Source organism: Aquarana catesbeiana, linkage group LG01, assembly GCF_042186555.1.
Source record: "Aquarana catesbeiana isolate 2022-GZ linkage group LG01, ASM4218655v1, whole genome shotgun sequence".
Classification (NCBI taxonomy): Eukaryota; Metazoa; Chordata; class Amphibia; order Anura; family Ranidae; genus Aquarana; species Aquarana catesbeiana.
In genome coordinates, this window is record NC_133324.1 from 221,654,078 (window position 1) to 221,674,604 (window position 20,527).

Below are 20,527 nucleotides of genomic sequence, written 5' to 3' on the forward strand. Positions count from 1 at the left end.
TGGCAAGACCTACAGGCACTTGTGCCACTCTGCACTCCTGCACCTTTTGTTCACACTACCAAGTGCTCCGAGTCAGAGGTGTAAGAGAGGCCTTTCTCATCATTTCAGGCTCTGCTACCAGATATGTGATACCTTTTTATGGCTCACCCTGGAGTGAAGCTAGCATCCTTATCCTGCTAATTTTTGGCCTTAAAGTTTCTGTGAATGAAACCTTACTCTTTCTGCATCCTATCCTTGTTTGTGGCTAGTTTTTTCCAACTCTGCCATGGTGTTAGTCAGGAGAGGCGGAAATTGTTATTAATTACTTACCATAATTTTCCTTTCCTGATTACGTCCATGGTAGTATAGGATCCATTCCAGAGGGGGAGAGGGGTCCTCTGGGGTAGACGTCAAGGTTGAGTCAACCTATCTGAATGCTCCCATGGCGTTAATCAAGAAAGGAAAATTACTAAAAGTATTTAATAACAATTTCCTGTTTTTCAGCTGAATGATGTAACTAAAATTGTCCATGTACAGTACATGTTTAATTTTACTAACATTGGGCCCATGCTGAATCCTAAGCCATATAACTGGAGAATGGTGTATCTGAATAAACTGCAAAGACATCTTGTCAGTTTGGTCTGTCAGGATTAGCCCCATTATAAGTCCTTTTCTGGGGCCAATAATAATGCAAAGTATTCAGTGGTAATGCAGTATAGCAGGGTGCCTGGGCAGCAGCATTAACTAATTATTTGCGAAACATACAGACCTAACTCTTTAAGCGACCCTGGGGGTAACCCAGCCTAGCATGGCTGGAGTACAATTTCATCTTATGCCAGAGTTTGCCTCTTCCGGGGCTTGCCCTGCTAATTCCCTGAAAACATCCAAACCCAGGAGAAGTTCCCCAATGAACTGGAGAATAAAGGTTTTTCTTCTTTACTGACAAGCAAAGGGAATACAGTACAAATTACTATACTATAGCATGTATGGTGGCACAGGCTTAAACAAGGTCATAATAGCCACTAAACGCAGTGGTGAGGTGACCTGCACCCAAAGAGGGTGCCCCTTCCCCCTTCTTGTTAACCCCTACCTTTTCATTACAAGTGCCCGTGCGTACTGTTTGTGTGGGGTGTGTGTGTGTGTGTGTGTGTGTGTGTATGTTTTACCCTGAATTGTATATTGGAACAAAGATCAATGCTGTGTACTGACTCTTTATACCTAAAAGTGAAAAAAAAATATATTAATTAGCAAAATAATTATATGCAAAATCAGTGTCATTATTTCAAATAATTTATTACAAAATGTTTGGATAAGTCTGCTTTGACATGTATAGCAATGTTACATTTATCATCACAGAGCAGATAACAGTTGATTCCTAGATACCATGGTCAGTATATCACAGCTCATCCCTTGGTGCTTTCAGGGGATAATGCCGGAATTCTTTTGGAACCTCTTCACCTTTCTGGGATTTCTTGTAAAATCCTTCTTCATCCAGTATTGCACTTATTTCATCAGATGTCTTATTTTTTATTTTTGTCACCTAGAAAATATAAGAAAGTATTTTTCAATCGAGAAATAGCTTTGTTTATGATTTTTGTTATAGTATTTTTTCTTAAAGCATAAAGAACATATCCAAAAAGAAAAAGGGGAAAAAAAGCCTAATTAAAGCCCCCCCCCCCATATATTACTATAGTACTGTCAGGTTGTATATGCAAAACAATCTAAAGACCCAGACCCTTGAAAAAGTCGTCTTATGACGAAACGCATCAGTTATGTGTGTGCAGTGAAATAAACTACAAGTGCTGAGAGTTACTCTGGCCATACACGCACAGAATTTTGGCCGACACTGGTCATTTTCGGAATGATCGTTCGACAATTGTGCTGTTAGTGGATTCAACTTTACCGACGATTTCGACCTTGGGTCCGACTAATGTTGATGGATCCAAAGCGAAAACTTTTACCGTTTCAACTAAAGTGTATACATGTATGTTGTAATTGAAATGATAAAAATATTCTGTCTTGTATAATTTATATATGTTTTTATTGTTATCCAATAGTCACTACGATCATGGAAATGATCAAGTAAACAAGTTTATTCTGTCAGTTAGTGGCCAATTTGCTTTCAACTGACATAATAATTGTTTAGTCTGCAAATTCTGTGCGTGTATGGCCAGCATTGGAGTGGCCAGCAATACTCTGCCATTCAATAGGAGACAGAATATTTGGTCTGAGTCTGCACAGCGGTGGAACTTTTCTTGGTCTGTGTTAAGAAGTTATCTTGTAATTGCAATTACATTTAATAAAGATGTGGGTTTTATATATATATATATATATATATATATATATATATATATATATATATATATATATATATATATATATATATATATATATATATATATATGGGTTTGAATATACATCTGCGGTTATACACTTTTGAGGGTGATGGTTTAGTTACATTTATATACTGTGTGTGTATATATATATATATATATATATATATAAATATATACATTTTTTTTTATTATTAGGAACAAGCATAAGTGCAGAGTGGGGTGGCATCACTTACTATAGGTTGTATATACAGTATTAAATGCCTGTGGTAGCAGCAAACTGGAGGATCAGACTGCTGCTCTTACACACAAGTGTCCTGGTTCTCCAGCGATCCAAGGCTCTCCCCTGCACAATGCTTCAGTCAGCCTGGTTTCACACATGTGCGGTGCGAATTGAAGCTCAGGTTTCACTGGGGAGATAACAATCTCCTGTTCAACGGATTCATTGCGTTTTTGCTCAGGATTAGAGAGCAGGGAGAGGGGGAGGGAGGGGGGGGGGGGAGAGGGGGAGGTGTAGTGAGGAGAAAGAGAAAATCCTTGTTCAGAACGCAATGCATCTGCGAATCAGATGCGTTCCCATAGGAGATAATAGGCTTGTAGTTCGCACCGCAATGCCCAAAAAACGCACACGTTTTTTGTGCAATGCGCAGTGCGAATGCAACGCACATATGTGAACCAGATACATTCATATGAATGTATTTTAAAATGTCCTGCGAATTAGATGCGGTGTAAGCCGCATCTAATTCGCATAGGTGTGAACCCGGACTCAACAGCAAGCTAGCTCCCTGAGCAGCACTCTTGTTTAGTGCAGTGTGCAGAGGGGGAGTGCTAGTCTTCTGGAGACTATGGACGCCGCTTGTGTGTGAGAGTCATTGTTCAAGCTCAGCTTGCTAACTCTTGCTGCAGTTCTAAAATGTATAAATACACAGAAAAAAGAGCAAATGTATTACTGTATATGCAGCCTGGCTGCATTCCATTAAAAAATGAGGAGGGTCCAATCGAGCTTAAATTAATTTTCAGGGGCCAGCATTGGATCTTGTAGGCATCCAAACTACACCACCCTGCTAGGACCACCTTTTTTTACACGGGACATTTTTCTGTTTTAGAGGTCTTAACTTGGCCTCAAATAGTGCTCACTCACAGCTGCAGTTGACCCTTTATGAATATAAGTAGGTCAGTATGTGCCTTTTGCTGTGCTCAGATTGCTGTTGCAAGTATTACACCACTTCAGGGAGGTCTCGGTATTTAAAATGCCTCATGTGGCACCCGGTATGACCAGCCAAACTATCAGTAGAAAATGCCGCTGCTCATTAGATTACCGGAGCCAGCATGCATTCCAAGCTGAGGAAGTTTTGTCACTTGACCTCGTCAGGAATCCATCTGACAGTTTGACTGCTTTGTGATGATGTCCGTTGACAAAACTCATAGAGGCCAGACTTCCAGTCAATTATGTCACATCCGCTGACATCACTTGGAATGCACACTGGCTCTGGTACTGTAGGGAGTAGCAGCTGGGGTTATAGGGGTAGACAGGCACTAAGATAAACAAAGCACAGTTGACGTTAGAATACGCATCTCTTGGCAGATATCTAAATTTTGGAAGAGGCAGCCTTCTCCCAAGGAAGATGGAGGTGTGGCACTGTAGCTGTGGCAGCAGAGAAACCGATTGCCGCAGGGCAACACTGGGTGGGTGAGTATCCGATTTGAGGACAAACCAGCAGGGGTTAAAAAAAATTAAATAAATGTGGAGAAGGTGGAATCAAATAGCTTTTTTGTATTTTTTTTTTTAGGTTTTTAATGCAATTAGTATCACTGTTAGGAAGATAATCCTTAGTAACAGTGTGGTCAAGCATACAGTAAGTAAGAGAGATCTTCACAATGGGGATATAAACAGCAATGTAAACCTGAAACCGGTTATAATCCTTGCCCACACTACTAAAAACGTATTCTCTTTGCAGATTATTTTGCCCATGTCCTGTCCTAATGGTCACTTTGGAAGTAACTGGAGACCAGACACAAAAAAAAAAAAAAAGAAAAAAAAACAGTTTCTGGCTCTTCCTTACACTGCACAAAATTAAAATAAGTTTTGGCTTACGTTACGTTTTTTCATATGGATTTATTGCATTGTAAATTGATGCCTGCGGTATCTCCCACAAAACTGTCATTATTATTTTTTAACAAACAAAATGTTTCTTTTTATTAATCGTTATAATCATGTGGGCAGTTCTGATTTGATGTAGAAGATAGTAAATTATGTATAAGGAATAATACTAACCTTAAGAACTTCATTTTTGTAATTGTAGAAAATGATTTGAGGTTCAATGTCATCATTGGGATCATATTCTAGGTTGTGGCTGGGGAACAAGGGTTAAGTAAAAACACATTTCTTCTGGTAATCCTGTTGCTTGTATAAATTTGGTCCTTACAGTATGAATTGTAGCTGCCAAGACAACAATACTGTGGATGATAATACAAGCTGTTTTGCTTCCCAGAGTTTATATACAAGAGAATACAAAAGTGACAGCAACTCACATAAATCAAAAGTTTAGCAGCTGACTAGCTGCTTTGATTGTTGCTCTTTTAGTTTTTTTTTTTTTTCACATCCTTTAGAAATATTGTATGACATTGAATATACATAATAATACCTGTTCCCTTTACCATTAAATAGACTGAAGGATACCAACTGTCATAGTTAGAAGAATATTTCCCTACTTGCCTTTTTTTACCTTTTATTAAAGCTGAATTGCAGGCAAATAGTTAACCTACTGTCTTGTCTGGCACAATATACTGTATGTAATTTTGTTGAACCAGTCTTTTGACCCAAACACTCCTACCAGGCAGCATAGATAGATCTCAATGACTCATTCATTTGCATGGAGCAATACAAACCACCCTATAGCCCAGTGGTCATCAACCTGTCCTCATGGCCCATTAACAGGCCAGGTTATATGTATTATCTTGGGGAGATGCAGACTAGAATACTGCAATCACTGAGCAGCAAATGATACCACCTGTGATGTATTTCAGTTATCTTGCAAACCTGGCCTGTTAGTGGGTCCTGAGGACAGGGTTTGATGACCACTGCTATAGCCTATGACTGGGCAATAAAAGAGAAGCAGAACTCTGAAGAGGTCATCACTGTGTTCCCCTCCCTTTGGCTGTAATTTTAAAGCCTCATGCACATGGTCGTACCTATGCATATGCCTAGGCAAAGAGCTGACCAGCAGTGTAAAATGGTGATTCTGGAAGGCAAGAAAACCACCACGCTTTCAAAACCATGGTTTTGAAAAAGGAGCTATTGCGCATCCTTTGAAACGCATCATCGCCCCCCTTGACATCACTTCCTGTTGCCTGCATTCCACGCTAGAAGCTTGGCGATCTTCTCACATGCAGTGGTGGTGCGTCCATTAAGGGAGCACGGGCGCTGCCCCCTCTGTCATGCCACCACCCTATATGTAAAATGGATAGATTCCTGCATAGCAGGAATCTATCCATGGTCGCTGTAGCCACCCCCGATTCAGGTGTGCAGCCCCTTTTCGGACGCCGGGCGCCTGAATTACAGCGGTGGCGGTGTTTTTTTTTTAAGCACCTGATTAGAGCTATAGGCTCTAATAGGCTTCAAAAAAGGTGGACTCGGAATGCAGAGCATTGCGCTCGGAGCCCACCCAAGTGCGTTAGAAAAGCAAATGAATATTTGCTTTTCTAAAACTAAACCGCCTCTCCATCAGGAAGTGCGGGTCTAGTACCCATCACCTGATTGGCTGAAGGCACAGGCATCCCTACTGGACGCCTAGCGGAAACGGAAGAAGAGACGCATGGGAACCATGGATGATGCAGGAGCCATCGCCTAAACCTGCATGTCCCACAGCTTGCCCGCTGCCAGATCCGCCACTAGGATGGGGTAAGTGGTGGTCAGACGGCAAGCGGGGGGTTCACAGTAGCTGTATATGATGAGCACAGAGGTTGCATATGATGGTCACAGAGGCTGCATGTGATGGTCACAGAGGCTGCATGTGATGGTCACAGAGGCTGCATATGATGGTCACAGAGGCTGCATATGATGGTCACAGAGGCTGCATTTTATGGGCACAGTGGCTGCATTTTATGGGCACAGTGGCTGCATATGATGTTCACAGTGGCTGCATTTGATGGGGCACAGTGGCTGAATATAATGGGCACAGTGAGGCTGCAATTGATGTTTTTTTTTCAGAATTTTTCCATTTGTTTGCGCCACCTCAAAAATTTTGAGCACAAGCCGCCACTGCATTCCGGAATCACAGTTTCACACTGCTGGTCGGCTGTTAAACATGTTACAGGACTGTGACAGGATCTCTGCCGGACATCTGCTTTTGGGACTGATGAGCTTGTTATCTTCATACTTCTTATAAGTGTTTTAAACCCCTTTTTTATATTAAAATCCTTGTCATTCTGCACTTAGAAGCGCCCTCTCTGTTTTCTAGTTCATCCGTGTAAATGAGGCCTTAAAGTGGATGTAAACCTGATTCATGAAATTTGAGCTGGGCACATATATCTGCAGTGTTTTCTTATCTCTCTTTAATGCCCTAAGTCCTGTGGCTTGCTCCTGTTCTGTTCTTCTGTTATCAGCATGATAACATTTGACAATTTCTCAGACAACTGTGATAAAACCAGCCTGAAATTTGTGTCAGGGTGGGTGCTATAAATAGATTAGCAGAGAGCTGGTCTATTCACAGCACAGCTCTGCAAGTCTCTGCCTATGTGGAGGGGGGTGTGTGCCTTTCCACTAATCAGCTGTGTCACAGTGTATGGCAAGAATCCACACCCACAGGTGAATCAGGAAGAGAACATTCTAACACTATGTGAACTTTCTAAACAGTATATAAATATGAAGACATCAGATATACAAGTAAAACGTATGTAGGGAGATTTGTTTCATCTCTGTGCGTCATCTGAGACTGTTCGCTTCACTGGGTATATGTGAGGGTTTACATCTACTTTAAGTAGAACTATAGGCAAAACGTTTTAGATTGAGTAAGTGAGGGTTATAATTCCTGTCAGTTTTTTTTTTTTTTGCCCTCTGTGTCCCATTGTGGAAATCCCTCCAAAGTGAGGGAATTACTGTTTGTCACCAGAGTCACCAGAACTAGTGTCCCCATTGAAAGATTTCTTTAACTTTTGGTGATAACAGTCAACAGGACAAATAGAGATGTTGAATCTCCCTAACAGAACCAAGACAGCATTAAAAACCTGACAGGGGCTGTAACATCACTTCATGCTATGCAAATAGAAAAAAAATGTTTTGCTTTAGTTAATTATTAAACTTTGTTACTCAGCCTCACTTTCTTTAACTTTATGGCTAAGCACCACCAATGGCCATTGTCTTACCCAAAAATGATGCCTATACTGACCACTGTCTTATATGACAGGGAATGGGAAGAAGAGGTCTGTGCTTTACTGTCCAATAGGTTAAAAAAGATTAAGCCAAAAAGTAATAGAGATTTGCATAATAAGGTTATATTATATTGTAGTGAAATTATTGTGTACCTTCCGAGATCCTTACTATGCAGATGACTCCTAACAAAGCCTGACAACCTGCTTTTTTATTTGTTTTTTGTTTTTTTTGTTTTTTATATTTCATGTGTTTTTTTTTTTTTTTTTTTTTTTTTTCCCTGTTAGCGCTGCACATCATACAATTCCTATTGCACAGTGCCACCTACTGGCTGAGTACATACCCAAGTCTCTATGGAAATAAATACTAGGGATTCATCTATTGTATACAAGTTCTAGCTGCCTGTAGAGAGTTGCAGAGAAGGAGGGGAAGTTACATAGACTCTTTTGGCATGTTAGAGCACTTTTGCACTCTGGACTCCAAAATGAATATGTGTTTTCAGTCAGTTAGGGTGTATCTAAACCCAAGAAAAATAATTAGTATACTATTGCTTAACAATCCTGCAATGTGGTGGTGCAGTTATGCTTTCTTTTTTTCAGGCCTTTTTTTACCTTGTTATGGTAATGCTGCCAGTAAGACACTTCCCCTAGGGTGACATCGCTTACATACTGTATCTATAGAGATGTAGCATAGACACCATAGAACACAACTGCGGAATTCCTTCCCCTGTCTTCTTCTTCAGTAAGGCCAAGTTTCCAGCACGCGAGAGAAATAGGCTGTTCTTTAGCAGACGAGCAGAGGGTGCCATTAGTTCTTAATAATTCTTAATAGCACCCCCACACATCCCCAAAATGCCCATGTTTCTGTGTGAGTCAAACCGCATGGTGACGCTGTGATTTTTTTCTGCAGGTAGAGCAGCCCATTGAAAAGTATAGTCTGCCCTAACATGCAGAGCACATGTTGCAGTGATGTGAACCAAGCCCAGGGCCGGACTGGGAATATAAGCCCTGGAAAAAATGTCATACCAGCCCCATAGCATTATTATACCAGCCAAAATCATAACGTTATATATATATATATATATATATATATATATATATATATATATATATATATGAAAATTTCAGTTAAAAGTGGTAACAGTGGTCAATCATCAAGGGGGACCCCAGGAACTGAGAACGTGAGGGGGGGGTGGACGACTCTGGTGACCAGAGATCACCTTCCGCAGAAAGAATCCACTAAGGTAAGGGGGGTTCCTGATATAAGGGGGAAACCTTTATATCAGTGTCCCTTTACATTATTGTATTTACGCCCCCCTTACATCAGTGACCCCCCCTCAGACTGGCCTGGCGGCGCTGTCACTGACCTCTCAGGTGCACCATGCATGACTCAGTCAGTCGGCTCCAGCTTGGTTGCTCTAGTTTTATCCTATAGTCTCCTTTCCACAGTCCACACACATCTGACTTCTCCCGTAACCCCCATCTTGGTAGCACTCCCACTCTTGACTCCAGACTCCCTCAGAGACTGCAGACATAATATAAGACAAGAGATGGTCAGAGGTTGCAGACATAATACAAGAGATCAATGCAGTCTCACCAGTGCCCATCAGTGCAGCCTCACTGTGCCCGTCAATGCAACCTCACTGTGCCCAGAATCGCAGCCTCACTGTGCCCATCAGTGTGGCCTCACTGTGCCCATAATCACAGCCTCACTGTGCCCATAATCTCTGCCTCACTGTGCTCATCATTGCAGCCTCACTGTGTCCATCAATGCAGCCTCACTGTGCTCAGCAATGCAGCCTCACTGTGCCCAAAATCGCACTCTCACTGTGCCCAAAATCGCACCCTCACTGTGCCCAAAATCGCACCCTCACTGTGCCCATTATCACAGCCTCACTGTGCCCATCAATGCAGTCTCACTGTGCCCATGATTGCAGTCTCACTGTGCCCATTAATGCAACCTCACTGTGCCCAGAATTGCAGCCTTACTGTGCCCATCAGTGTGGCCTCATTGTGCCCATAATCACAGCCTCACTGTGCCCATCAATGCAGCCTCACTGTGCCCATAATCTCGGCCTCACTGTGCTCATCATTGCAGCCTCACTGTGCCCATCAATGCAGCCTCACTGTGCCCAGCAATGCAGCCTCACTGTGCCTATAATCGCACCCTCACTGTACCCAAAATCGCACCCTCACTGTGCCCAAAATCGCACCCTCACTGTGCCCAAAATCGCAGCCTCACTGTGCCCATAATCGCAGCCTCACTGTGCCCAAAATTGCAGCCTCACTGCGCCCATAATCACAGCCTCACTGTGCCCATCAATGCTGCCTCACTGTGCCCATAATTGCAGCCTCACTGTGCCCAAAATCACAGCCTCACTGTGCCCAAAATTGCAGCCTCACTGTGCCCATCAATGCAGCCTCACTGTGCCCATAATCGCAGCCTCACTGTGCCCAAAATCGCAGCCTCACTGTGCCCATTAATGCAGCCTCACTGTGCCCATAATCACAGCCTCACTGTGCCCATCAATGCAGCCTCACTGTGCCCATCAGTGTGGCCTCACTGTGCCCATAATCACAGCCTCACTGTGCCCATCAATGCAGCCTCACTGTGCCCATAATCTCAGCCTCACTGTGCCCATAATCTCAGCCTCACTGTGCTCATTATTGCAGCCTCACTGTGCCCAGCAATGCAGCCTCTCTGTGCCCAAAATCGCACCCTCACTGTGCCCAAAATCGCACCCTCACTGTGCCCAAAATCGCACCTTCACTGTGCCCATAATCGCAGCCTCACTGTGCCCATAATCGCAGCCTCACTGTGCCCAAAATCTGAGCCTCACTGTGCCCATAATCTCAGCCTAACTGTGCCCATAATCTCAGCCTCACTGTACCCATCAATGCAGCCTCAATGTGCCCATAATCGCAGCCTCACTGTGCCCATAATCGCAGCCTCACTGTGCCCATAATTGCAGCCTCACTGTGCCCAAAATCACAGCCTCACTGTGCCCATCAATGCAGCCTCAATGTGCCCATAATCGCAGCCTCACTGTGCCCAAAATCGCAGCCTCACTGTGTCCATTATTGCAGCCTCACTGTGCCCATAATCACAGCCTCACTGTGCCCATCAATGCAGCCTCACTGTGCCCATCAATGCAGCTTCAATGTGCCCATAATCGCAGCCTCACTGTACCCAAAATTGCAGCCTCACTGTGCCCATAATCGCAGTCTCACTGTGCCCAAAAGCGCAGCCTCACTGTGCCACTTCATTGCCACTGGATTGCCACTTCAGGGACACATACACCACGGGCTACTTTCAGGTCCCGGCCTTCAGTCAGACCAGCCCCAGGAAGGCATCAGAACTTAGAGAGCTTAGGGAGAGACCTACCTACAACTGGGGACATGCCTTGTGCACAGGGCCAGATTCAACCCAGGAGGAAAGGACTCTCCCACCACTCCCACCGTTCCCACATAATTACATTTTAGAAGTACTAGCCGACCCCCCCCCAAATTGGCGAAGGGGGTCGGGGTTCTTTCCCTCATGACTGATAGGCACAGGGACTACACTGATCTAGTAGAGATACCTGCAAACACATTGTAGGTACAATTAAATGACAGAAACATAAACCTAAGACCCCTTTTACACAGGCGGACCCAATCGCACCATCCATTGCTCTCTATGGAGCGACACCCATTGACATCCGATCTGATCCTGTACACTAAAAACAGAACGATGGGTGATCGGATCAGATGGGCATCGGGTGTAAAAGGGCAGGCAGTTTGTTTACAGCAGGAATGAGTGGACAGATTCCCTGCTGAGCAGGTGGACTCCTGGCAGAGTCAGCCCTATGTGAAAGAGGCCTAAAAAATCGAACAAAGTTTAATTATTATACTTCTTAAATGTGATTAGATAGGTGCTAATCTCAGCATTATTATAACTATAGTTATCTAAAAACAAAAACTTAATGCAGCCACGACATCTGAGAATTAGTAAGCTGCAATATTATTATTATTATTATTATTATTATTATTATTATTATTATTATACAGGATTTATATAACGCCAACTATAGGCGTCCTTAAGGGGGGGCTATTGAGGCTTGAGCCCCGAATGTGGGGCCAATAGCCCCGAGTGTCTAAGCGCAGTGGCCCCAGCTGCAAGATCTAGAGCGGCGCATTCCGATTCCCGTGCGTGCCGCCATCAGTGTTATATTACATACAGCCTGTACGAGCGCTTAGCTGGGCAGCGGGCGCTCCCTGATTGGCTGTGCAGGAGGAAGACATAAGGGTCTGTGATCGGCCCGGTGGAGCTGCTGACTGGTCACATGTGGAGGCGGGTAGGGGCTTGACTGTGGGTGATCGCGGCCGCCCGGAGCCCCGCCTCCCTGCCTGGCGCGCTGTGTCTCCTCCTGACGGAGGCGGGGAGGGGCTGGACTGTGGGTGATCGCGGCCGCCCGGAGCCCCGCCTCCCTGTCTGGCACGCGCTGTGTCTCCACCTGACTGAGGTCTCTCTGTTATCTGCCCTTCCACTAGTCTGTCAGCGTGCCACTCTCTGTAAGCCCACCCCTCTGTCATCCCGCCCCTTTGTGTAAGCCCACCCCTTTCTGTCACTGCCCCCCTCTCTGTCAGTGCACCCCTCCTCTGTCAGCACCCTCCCTCTGTGTCAGCACCCCCCTCTGTCAGCAGTGCACCCCCTCTGTAAGCACCCCCCTCACTGTCAGCCCACCCCCCTCACTGTCAGCCCACCCCCCTCACTGTCAGCCCACCCCCCCTCTGTCAGCACCACCCCCCCTCTGTCAGCACCACCCCCCCTCTGTCAGCACCACCCCCTCTGTCAGCACCACCCCCCTCTGTCAGCACCACCCCCTCTGTCAGCACCACCCCCTCTCTGTCAGCCCACCCCCCCATCAGCCCCCCCTCTCTGTCAGCCCACACCCTCTCTATCAGTGACCTCCTCTCTCAGCGACCCCCCTCTCTCAGCACCCCCCACCCACATCCTGTCAGCACCCCCCCACTCTGTCAGCACTCCCCCTCTCTGTCAGCACCCCCCCACTCTGTCAGCACCCCCCCTCTCTGTCAGCACCCCCCCTCTCTGTCAGCACCCCCCCTCTCTGTCAGCACCCCCCCTCTCTGTCAGCACCCCCCTCTCTGTCAGCACCCCCCCCTCTCTGTCAGCACTCCCCCTCTCTGTCAGCACCCCCCCTCTCTGTCAGCACTCCCCCTCTCTGTCAGCCCACCCCCCTGTCAGCACCCCCCTCTGTCAGCACCACCCTCCCTCTGTCAGCACCTCCCCTCTCTGTCAGCACCACCCCCTCTCTGTCAGCCCACCCCCCCTGTCAGCCCCCCTCTCTGTCAGCAGTGCACCCCCCTCTCTGTCAGCACCACCCCCTCTCTGTCAGCATCCCCCTCTCTGTCAGCCCACCCCCCCTGTCAGCACCCCCCTCTGTCAGCACCTCCCCGTCAGCCCTCACCCTGTCAGCACCCCCCCACTCTGTCAGCACTCCCCCTCTCTGTCAGCACCCCCCCTCTCTGTCAGCACCCCCCCTCTCTGTCAGCCCACCCCCCTGTCAGCCCCCCCTCTCTGTCAGCAGTGCACCCCCCTCTCTGTCAGCCCACACCCTCTCTATCAGCGACCTCCTCTCTCTCAGCGACCCCCCTCTCTCAGCACCCCCCCGTCAGCCCACACCCTGTCAGCACCCCCCCACTCTGTCAGCACTCCCCCTCTCTGTCAGCACCCCCCCTCTCTGTCAGAGCACCCCCCCCTCTCTGTCAGCACCTCCCCTCTCTGTCAGCACCTCCCCTCTCTGTCAGCACCCCCCCTCTCTGTCAGCACCCCCCCTCTCTGTCAGCACCCCCCCTCTCTGTCAGCACTCCCCCTCTCTGTCAGCACACCCCCTCTCTGTCAGCCCACCCCCCTGTCAGCACCCCCCTCTCTGTCAGCCCACACCGTCTCTGTCAGCACCCCCCCTCTGTCAGCACCCCCCTCTGTCAGCACCACCCCCCCTCTGTCAGCACCCCCCCCTGTCAGCACCCCCCTCTGTCAGCACCACCCCCTCTCTGTCAGCCCACCCCCCCATCAGCCCCCCTCTCTGTCAGCAGTGCACCCCCCTCTCTGTCAGCCCACACCCTCTCTATCAGCGCTCCCCTCTCTCTCAGCGTCCCCCCTCTCTCAGCATCCCCCCCGTCAGCCCACACCCTGTCAGCACTCCCCCTCTCTGTCAGCACCCCCCCTCTCTGTCAGCACCCACCCTCTCTGTCAGCACCCCCCCCTCTCTGTCAGCACCCACCCTCTCTGTCAGCACTCCCCCTCTCTGTCAGCACTCCCCCTCTCTGTCAGCACTCCCCCTCTCTGTCAGCACCACCCCCTCTCTGTCAGCACCACCCCCTCTCTGTCAGCATCCCCCTCTCTGTCAGCACCCCCCTCTCTGTCAGCCCACACCCTCTCTATCAGCGTCCCCCCTCTCTCTCAGCGTCCCCCCTCTCTCTCAGCACCCCCCCTCCGTCAGCCCACACCCTCTCTGTCAGCACCCCCTTCTCTGTCAGCCCACACCCTCTCTCTCTGCGTCCCCCCTCTCTCTCTGCGTCCCCCCTCTCTCTCAGCATCCCCCCTCTCTCTCAGCACCCCCCTCCGTCAGCACCACCACCTCTCTGTCAGCACCACCCCCTCTCTGTCAGCACCCCCCTCTCTGTCAGCCCACACCCTCTCTCTCAGCGTCTCCCCTCTCTCTCAGCGTCCCTCCTCTCTCTCAGCGTCCCCCCTCTCTCTCAGCATCCCCCATGTCAGCACCCCCCCTCTCTGCCAGCACCCCCCCCTCTCTGTCAGCACCCTCCCTCTGTCAGCACCCCCTCTCTGTCAGCAGTGCACCCCTCCTCTGTCAACACCCCCCTCTGTCAGCACCCCCCTTTCTGTCAGCACCCCCCCGCCTCTGTGTCAGCCACCCCCTCTCTCTCCTGCCTCCTCCCCCCTTTCACTCACCCCCCTTACCTCCTTCTCTCTCACCTCCCCTTTCTCACCTCCCTTCCCCCACCTCTTTCCCCCCCTCAGGGGGTGGAGGCCCCATGATTCCCAACAGCGGCCCTGTGAGTGAGTGTACCAGTTCAAATGTTTCTTGCCGACAATGGAAGGAAAATGGCACTACAGAAGAGCAGCTTCGCTCCACCCCCAAACTCCGGCTTCCACACTTCCTGACTCTAAATGGCTCTCGGTAAAGCAGTCTAATGGGGGTCTTAAGGGGCAGGGGACACTGATGGGGGGAGGGGTCACTGATCTAATAGAGATCACTAAGGGGGGTGCTGATGTAAGGGGACTCTGAGCTAATGTAGAGGGGGTGCTGACTGCTGGTGACCCATTAGATCAGCAGTCAGTGCGTGTCAGGTAGGTCAGTGTATGTCAGCCAGCTAGGTCAGTGTGGGTCAGGTAGGTCAGTGCGTGTCAGGTAGGTAACACCCCCCCTCCATACAACCCCACCGCCCGCTACCCCATCATCCCCCCCGGTGCCGGGCTCTGACTTCGGGCTGAAGCCCCTGGTCTTTTTGCCACCTAGCAACGCCCCTGACGCCAACAGTTTTTACAACTTTACAATCTAAAATACTATATATATATATTTTTTCTTTTTGGTTTAATACCGCTCTAAGTCAATTTGTCATACAAAGAAACCCTGAGCGTCTTACTTCCTCCTTCATCTACATAAAAGTTTACCAGCTAGTTAGCCAGATGATGCCTGTTAAGCCGGCCATAGATGGAGAAAATCTCTTGATTCCCCCATCAACACAGTCAGTGTTGCTTTTGTGTTCTCCTGACGGTGAGTGGAGGGGGAGACGTCACCCCTGGGAAAACACTGTGAATACTGCTAGCGGCTATAATAGCAGCTATTATTAATCGTACGTAAAACCCGACAGGTTGGTTGTACCCAAGTTGATGGACTGATCAACTTGGGTACATTCAGTCTGCCTATACATGGTTCGAATCTTGGCCAGTCCTTGCTGAAACTACTGAGATTTGAACCGTCTATGGCCATGTGATGATTTTATGGTACAGTTGATTTCTCTCTACTGACCTATAGTTTTATTCTTTTGCATTAATACAATGCTTCAAGTAAAGATACTATTAAAAAAAAATAAATAAAAGGATACTATAGTCCCCAAATGTTCATCATGAAGTTGTTAAGTTCTGGCTTACTCTTTATGGCACATCCTGAAACACTCGGTGCCTGCAAAAAATAAAAAATAAATTTCATTATAGCAAAATATACATTGTGTCAGTGTGATATCCGTTCAGGAGTACTTCATGTCTATCAGCTCCTACAGGCTTTTTACATACAGGCTTCAGCTTTTATAAAAGCAGTGTGTACAGCAGACTTTTTACAAAGTATTTGCAAAAATTGCAGCAGTCTTTAAGCAGCTTTGTTAAAGCCTTTAAAGCGACACTCCAATGATGGGTCATTAAATACATATCTTAATAAGGGTGTTGACTGTCACTTTAAGTCTAGGTTCACATCTATGCGGCTGCGTTTGATGCATTTTTCAGGCACGTTTTGCAGTGCGCTTTGCATTTTTAAACCCTCTTTTTTATGCGTTTTTGCATGCAGTTTCATGCATTTTGCTTTTTAGGGTTTTTTTGCTCTCTTTAAACACACTGTAAATACATTGTATATAGCTGGTTGCTAAGGAAGGGGCCAGGAAGCTGACCGTCGCATCCTTAACAACTGATAAGTTAGCTAAATGAAAAAAAAAAAATTGCCGGCAAAAAAAAACATTGTGAAAAAAACGCTGTGGGGAAACCCCCAGGTCCATACCAGGCCCTTTGGGTCTAGTATGGATTCAGAGGGGACCCCCCCAACACCATAATCTTTTAAAAAAATGGCATGGGTTCCCCCCAAAATCCATACCAGTCCATACAAGCGAGCCCCCCCTCCTGAACCATACCAGGCAACATGCCCTCAACATGAGGTGATGGGTGCTTTGTTGATGGGGACAAGGGCCTCTTCCCGACAACCCTGGGCTGTGGTTGTCGGGGTCTGTGGATAGGGGGCTTATTTAACAAAGGGGCTCCCAGATTCCGCCTCCCCACATGAATGGGTATCGGGTACATCGTACCCCTACCCATTCACATGAAAAAGCAGTGAAATGTAAAAAAAAGTCTTCTCCTTGTGCTGTCTTCTCCCGGAGCTGTCTTATTCCTCACCGCCAGTTACCCACTAAGAACATAAAAAGGCTGCCCTTCTTCTAAGGCTGTCTAACTCTGTTGTGTTGTCGCCCGCTGTCTGGGACCTCTTATATAGCCTTGGGCGTGACTATCCGATGATGCCCCCCAGGGAGCCCGCCCCTTGTGATGTCACAAGGGGCGGGCTCTCTGGGTGATGTCATCGGATGGCCACGCCCCATGGCTATATGAGAGATGCCAGACAGTGGGTGTGGGGGGTTCCCCTCCAAAACTATACTAGACATGAAGGGCCTGGTATGGACCTGGGGGGACCCCACGCCATTTTTTTTGTGATTTTTTTTTTTTTGTGCCGATTGATTTTTTTTTTTTTACATTCAAACCCCACTGACAGCTGATGACTCATCAGTTGTTAAGGACACAGCGACCAGCTTTCAAAATTGTCAGTCTTATTTTGTTTATAGCACTGCACCGATTCGGATGGTTCCGTTGCGAGCAATAACCGCCGATTTGGAATGCGATTTGACATGTCAAATCGCATGCCAAATCGCATCAATGTGAACCAGGGCTTGAAGTGTATATAAACACTTACATTGAACTGTTAAATATATAAGGGTTCTTCAAAAAGTTTCCACACTTTTTGAAACTCTTTTTATTAACAATTTCAAAAACAAATGACATCACTTTTCTACATAGTCATCTTCCTTTGCAATGCATTTTTCCCAGCATTGTACCAACTTTTTATTGCCATCAGCAAACCTCCTCCTGCCCTCACCGTTGCCAACCAAAATATAAAAGTGCAGAAACTTTTTGAAGACCCCCTGAAAAACCTCAAATTCTGTGCTGTCCTGTGTACTCTGCAATATAATCTCAAACAATGTTATCTCATCTCTTCATGGAAGCCTATCCGGCTTCAGCTAATAACCAACTCTACTTTTTCTCCCATCAGTTCATCCTTCATAGTTATTACCTTTTTGTCCCACCATCCCATCCCTATTAGATTGCAAGCTCCTAGGAGCAGGGCTCTCCTAACCCTCTTGTATTAAATTGTATTGTCTCCCTTTATATCGTAAAGCACTGTGCAAACTGTTGATGCTATATAAATCCTGTATAATAATATAAAATCAATCAAGTAGTATGTTAGTACTACAGAACACATTACCATTATAGTATTGAGAAGATAAGAGGTGAATGATCATGGTTACCCTAGAATGGGAGGTGTGTTGCTGGAAGGTTCACCGGGTAAAAAAAAGAACAAAACGGAAAAAAAAAAGAAAAACAATGCAGCCATCAAATGTAGGGATTGGTAAATTGCAATATACACAGATTTTTTCTTATTTAGATACACTTTAAAGTGACAATCAGCACTCCTATTACAATCAGAGTTCAACTTCTACCATCTGGAGCTAAGGGTGCTGTATAAGCTAACACAAAGTTGCTTGAAGCTGTCAGAAATCTTTGCAAATGTTTTGTGGAAGCTAGCTGTATACATTGTTCTCATACAAGCTAACACTCAAATAAATGCAGGCATAGATCTACTGTTGATTATGCAATTGTTTGGGTGTGCATAGTCACTGTCTTTTTCAAGTTAATTCTGTTCTTATCTTATGACTAAATTTAAAATGTGTTCTACCTCTACTATCCCCTTTTTATAATTAACAGCTAAACTGAATAAAAGCTGCAGTAACTTCATCATTACTGTACATTGCTAAAGAATACAGTACCAATAAAAAGTTACTTTGCAGACTGCACTGATAGTCCCTTAGAATAGTATAACTATTGCATACTTACAATGACTTTGCCCCTGGCAATCTCAGTGTCTTCAATAAGTGTTGTGTTGATGGTGTCAGTGGCATTCTCTGCATCCACACAAATAAAATAGAATGCCAAAAAACACAGAACTGTTTCTCGAACCATCTTGCTTGAAGTCACTGAATGGAATGCGCACTTGGTTGTCCACATCAGCCTAAACTCTCATGGGATTTAGTCACCTTTCCGAAAGGGGTGTTTCTAAATGATGATGATGCAAGTTACAGAAATGGAACATATTGTGCAGTTCATGCTTAAGACAGGTGCTTCGTGATCAAATTTTCTCAGACGAAACACGTTGACAGAAGAGTCGGTTATTTCTAAAACACTGTATTTGCCTTAGTAATATATTAACAAATTCACTTTAGGACGAATAGTTGTAAAACAATTCTAAAAAATAAGGTATTTAAGACTGTGAAAAAAAGAAAAGGCAGTCTTTTGGTAAACCAAATTGAACATTTGCTTTGAGTACTTTCTTTCATGTCAGTTTCTGTCACTATTTTTTTTTCCTCCTTGTAATGCTATTATTTAAAGGCTAGCTCAGTCTATTCTGGAATATTGAACCACATGCTGGCTTCTCATATAACTCAGACTCAACGGCAAGATATACAAATCATATTTTCTATCTCCTCCCAACTGTCACAACCAATATAAAGCCATATGGTGTTACATTATCTTCATAGCTTACCCATAATGCAAAATAAATAATTTGAGTTTTCAGATGAGAGGGATAAAAATGAGAAAGTAATGAAAATCCATTCCATTGGTATTTACCACATGGTCTATTACTCACCCTACTTGATTAATAATCAATTTGCATGGTGCATTAAACTAGTTAAAAATGGCCCAAAGGACCACATAACAGTTCACCAATTGCAGAGTGGTAGTGGTCTCATCTTACAGGAAACCTGCCTTCCAAGGCAAATTTAAATGCAAAAGAAAGCATCCAAAAAGCACTGGGACTCTGACCTGAGTTCACACAAAGCAGTGAGAGGGGAAAAAAACTTTTGGAGAGCCCACTAGCCCAGACCAACCTACCCACAATAGAAAAGGCTACCCTCTAGTGGGTAACCCCGCAGGCTACAAGAAAAAGTCATGCAGCAAAAAGTCATGCACCCAACCAGAGAATAAAAGATTCCAAATAAATGTATTAGTTTATACTAAAAAAGATGCAATATGTTTCAGGGGTCAGAAAAAACTCCCTCTTCATCAGGGATCAGAAGAAATGCCCTGATTGTAGCCGTGAAGAAGACGGAGAGTTTCTTCTGACCACTGAACTGCATTGGCTGTTTTACTATAAACAAATACATTTATTTTGACTCTTTTATCCTTTGGTCTGGCACATCTTTCATTGGTGCATGCTTTTTTTCCAAGACAACTTGGCCCCTCTCTTCCTGCCTGACCCACTGTCTCCCAGCAGGCTCCACTGAGGATACCATTTTTCAGGCCTCGGGGGTATCAATAACTGTATGCGCAAAAGATAGTGCAAATTTAAACATCAGATAGATCATATGCAGTTCATAAGTCCATAAGGTGGGAATGGTGGGGTTATAAAGGCGGCAGCTGTCCTCATAGAAAGCCGACTTTGCATATGGGATTAGACGAGGGAAGACACAGGAAGCGCCACCTAAGTGCAGTATTAAAAGCAGGATTTAATGGCAAGGTACATAAAATCACTCACAAGATAAAGGTAAACATAAGCTCATCTGTTGTCTGGTTGTCCGAACACAGCGCCCATGCGTGGCTGAGATGGTGAGGGGACCGCTGCATGTCCTGTGGCCTCCAGGAAGATGACCGGAACCAGCGTGGAATGGAGGGAAGTGACATCACAGACAGCAGGGAGACTTCCGGAGGAACAATATCAATCAGACAGGCAGGCAGG

The 20,527-nt window shown here is 46.1% G+C and overlaps 1 protein-coding gene across 1 annotated transcript; it reads right to left on the reverse strand.

The window, feature by feature from the left end:
• Positions 1–1,338: 1,338 nt before the first annotated feature.
• LOC141127086 (selenoprotein M-like) lies at positions 1,339–18,925 on the reverse strand. Its single transcript, XM_073613301.1, has 4 exons — positions 18,628–18,925; positions 15,810–15,886; positions 4,588–4,666; positions 1,339–1,519 (listed from the first exon to the last, which is right to left on the reverse strand). The coding sequence occupies exons 1-4, from the start codon at positions 18,796–18,798 to the stop codon at positions 1,376–1,378; spliced, it is 471 nt and encodes a 156-aa protein (XP_073469402.1). The 5' UTR covers positions 18,799–18,925; the 3' UTR covers positions 1,339–1,375.
• Positions 18,926–20,527: the final 1,602 nt, after the last annotated feature.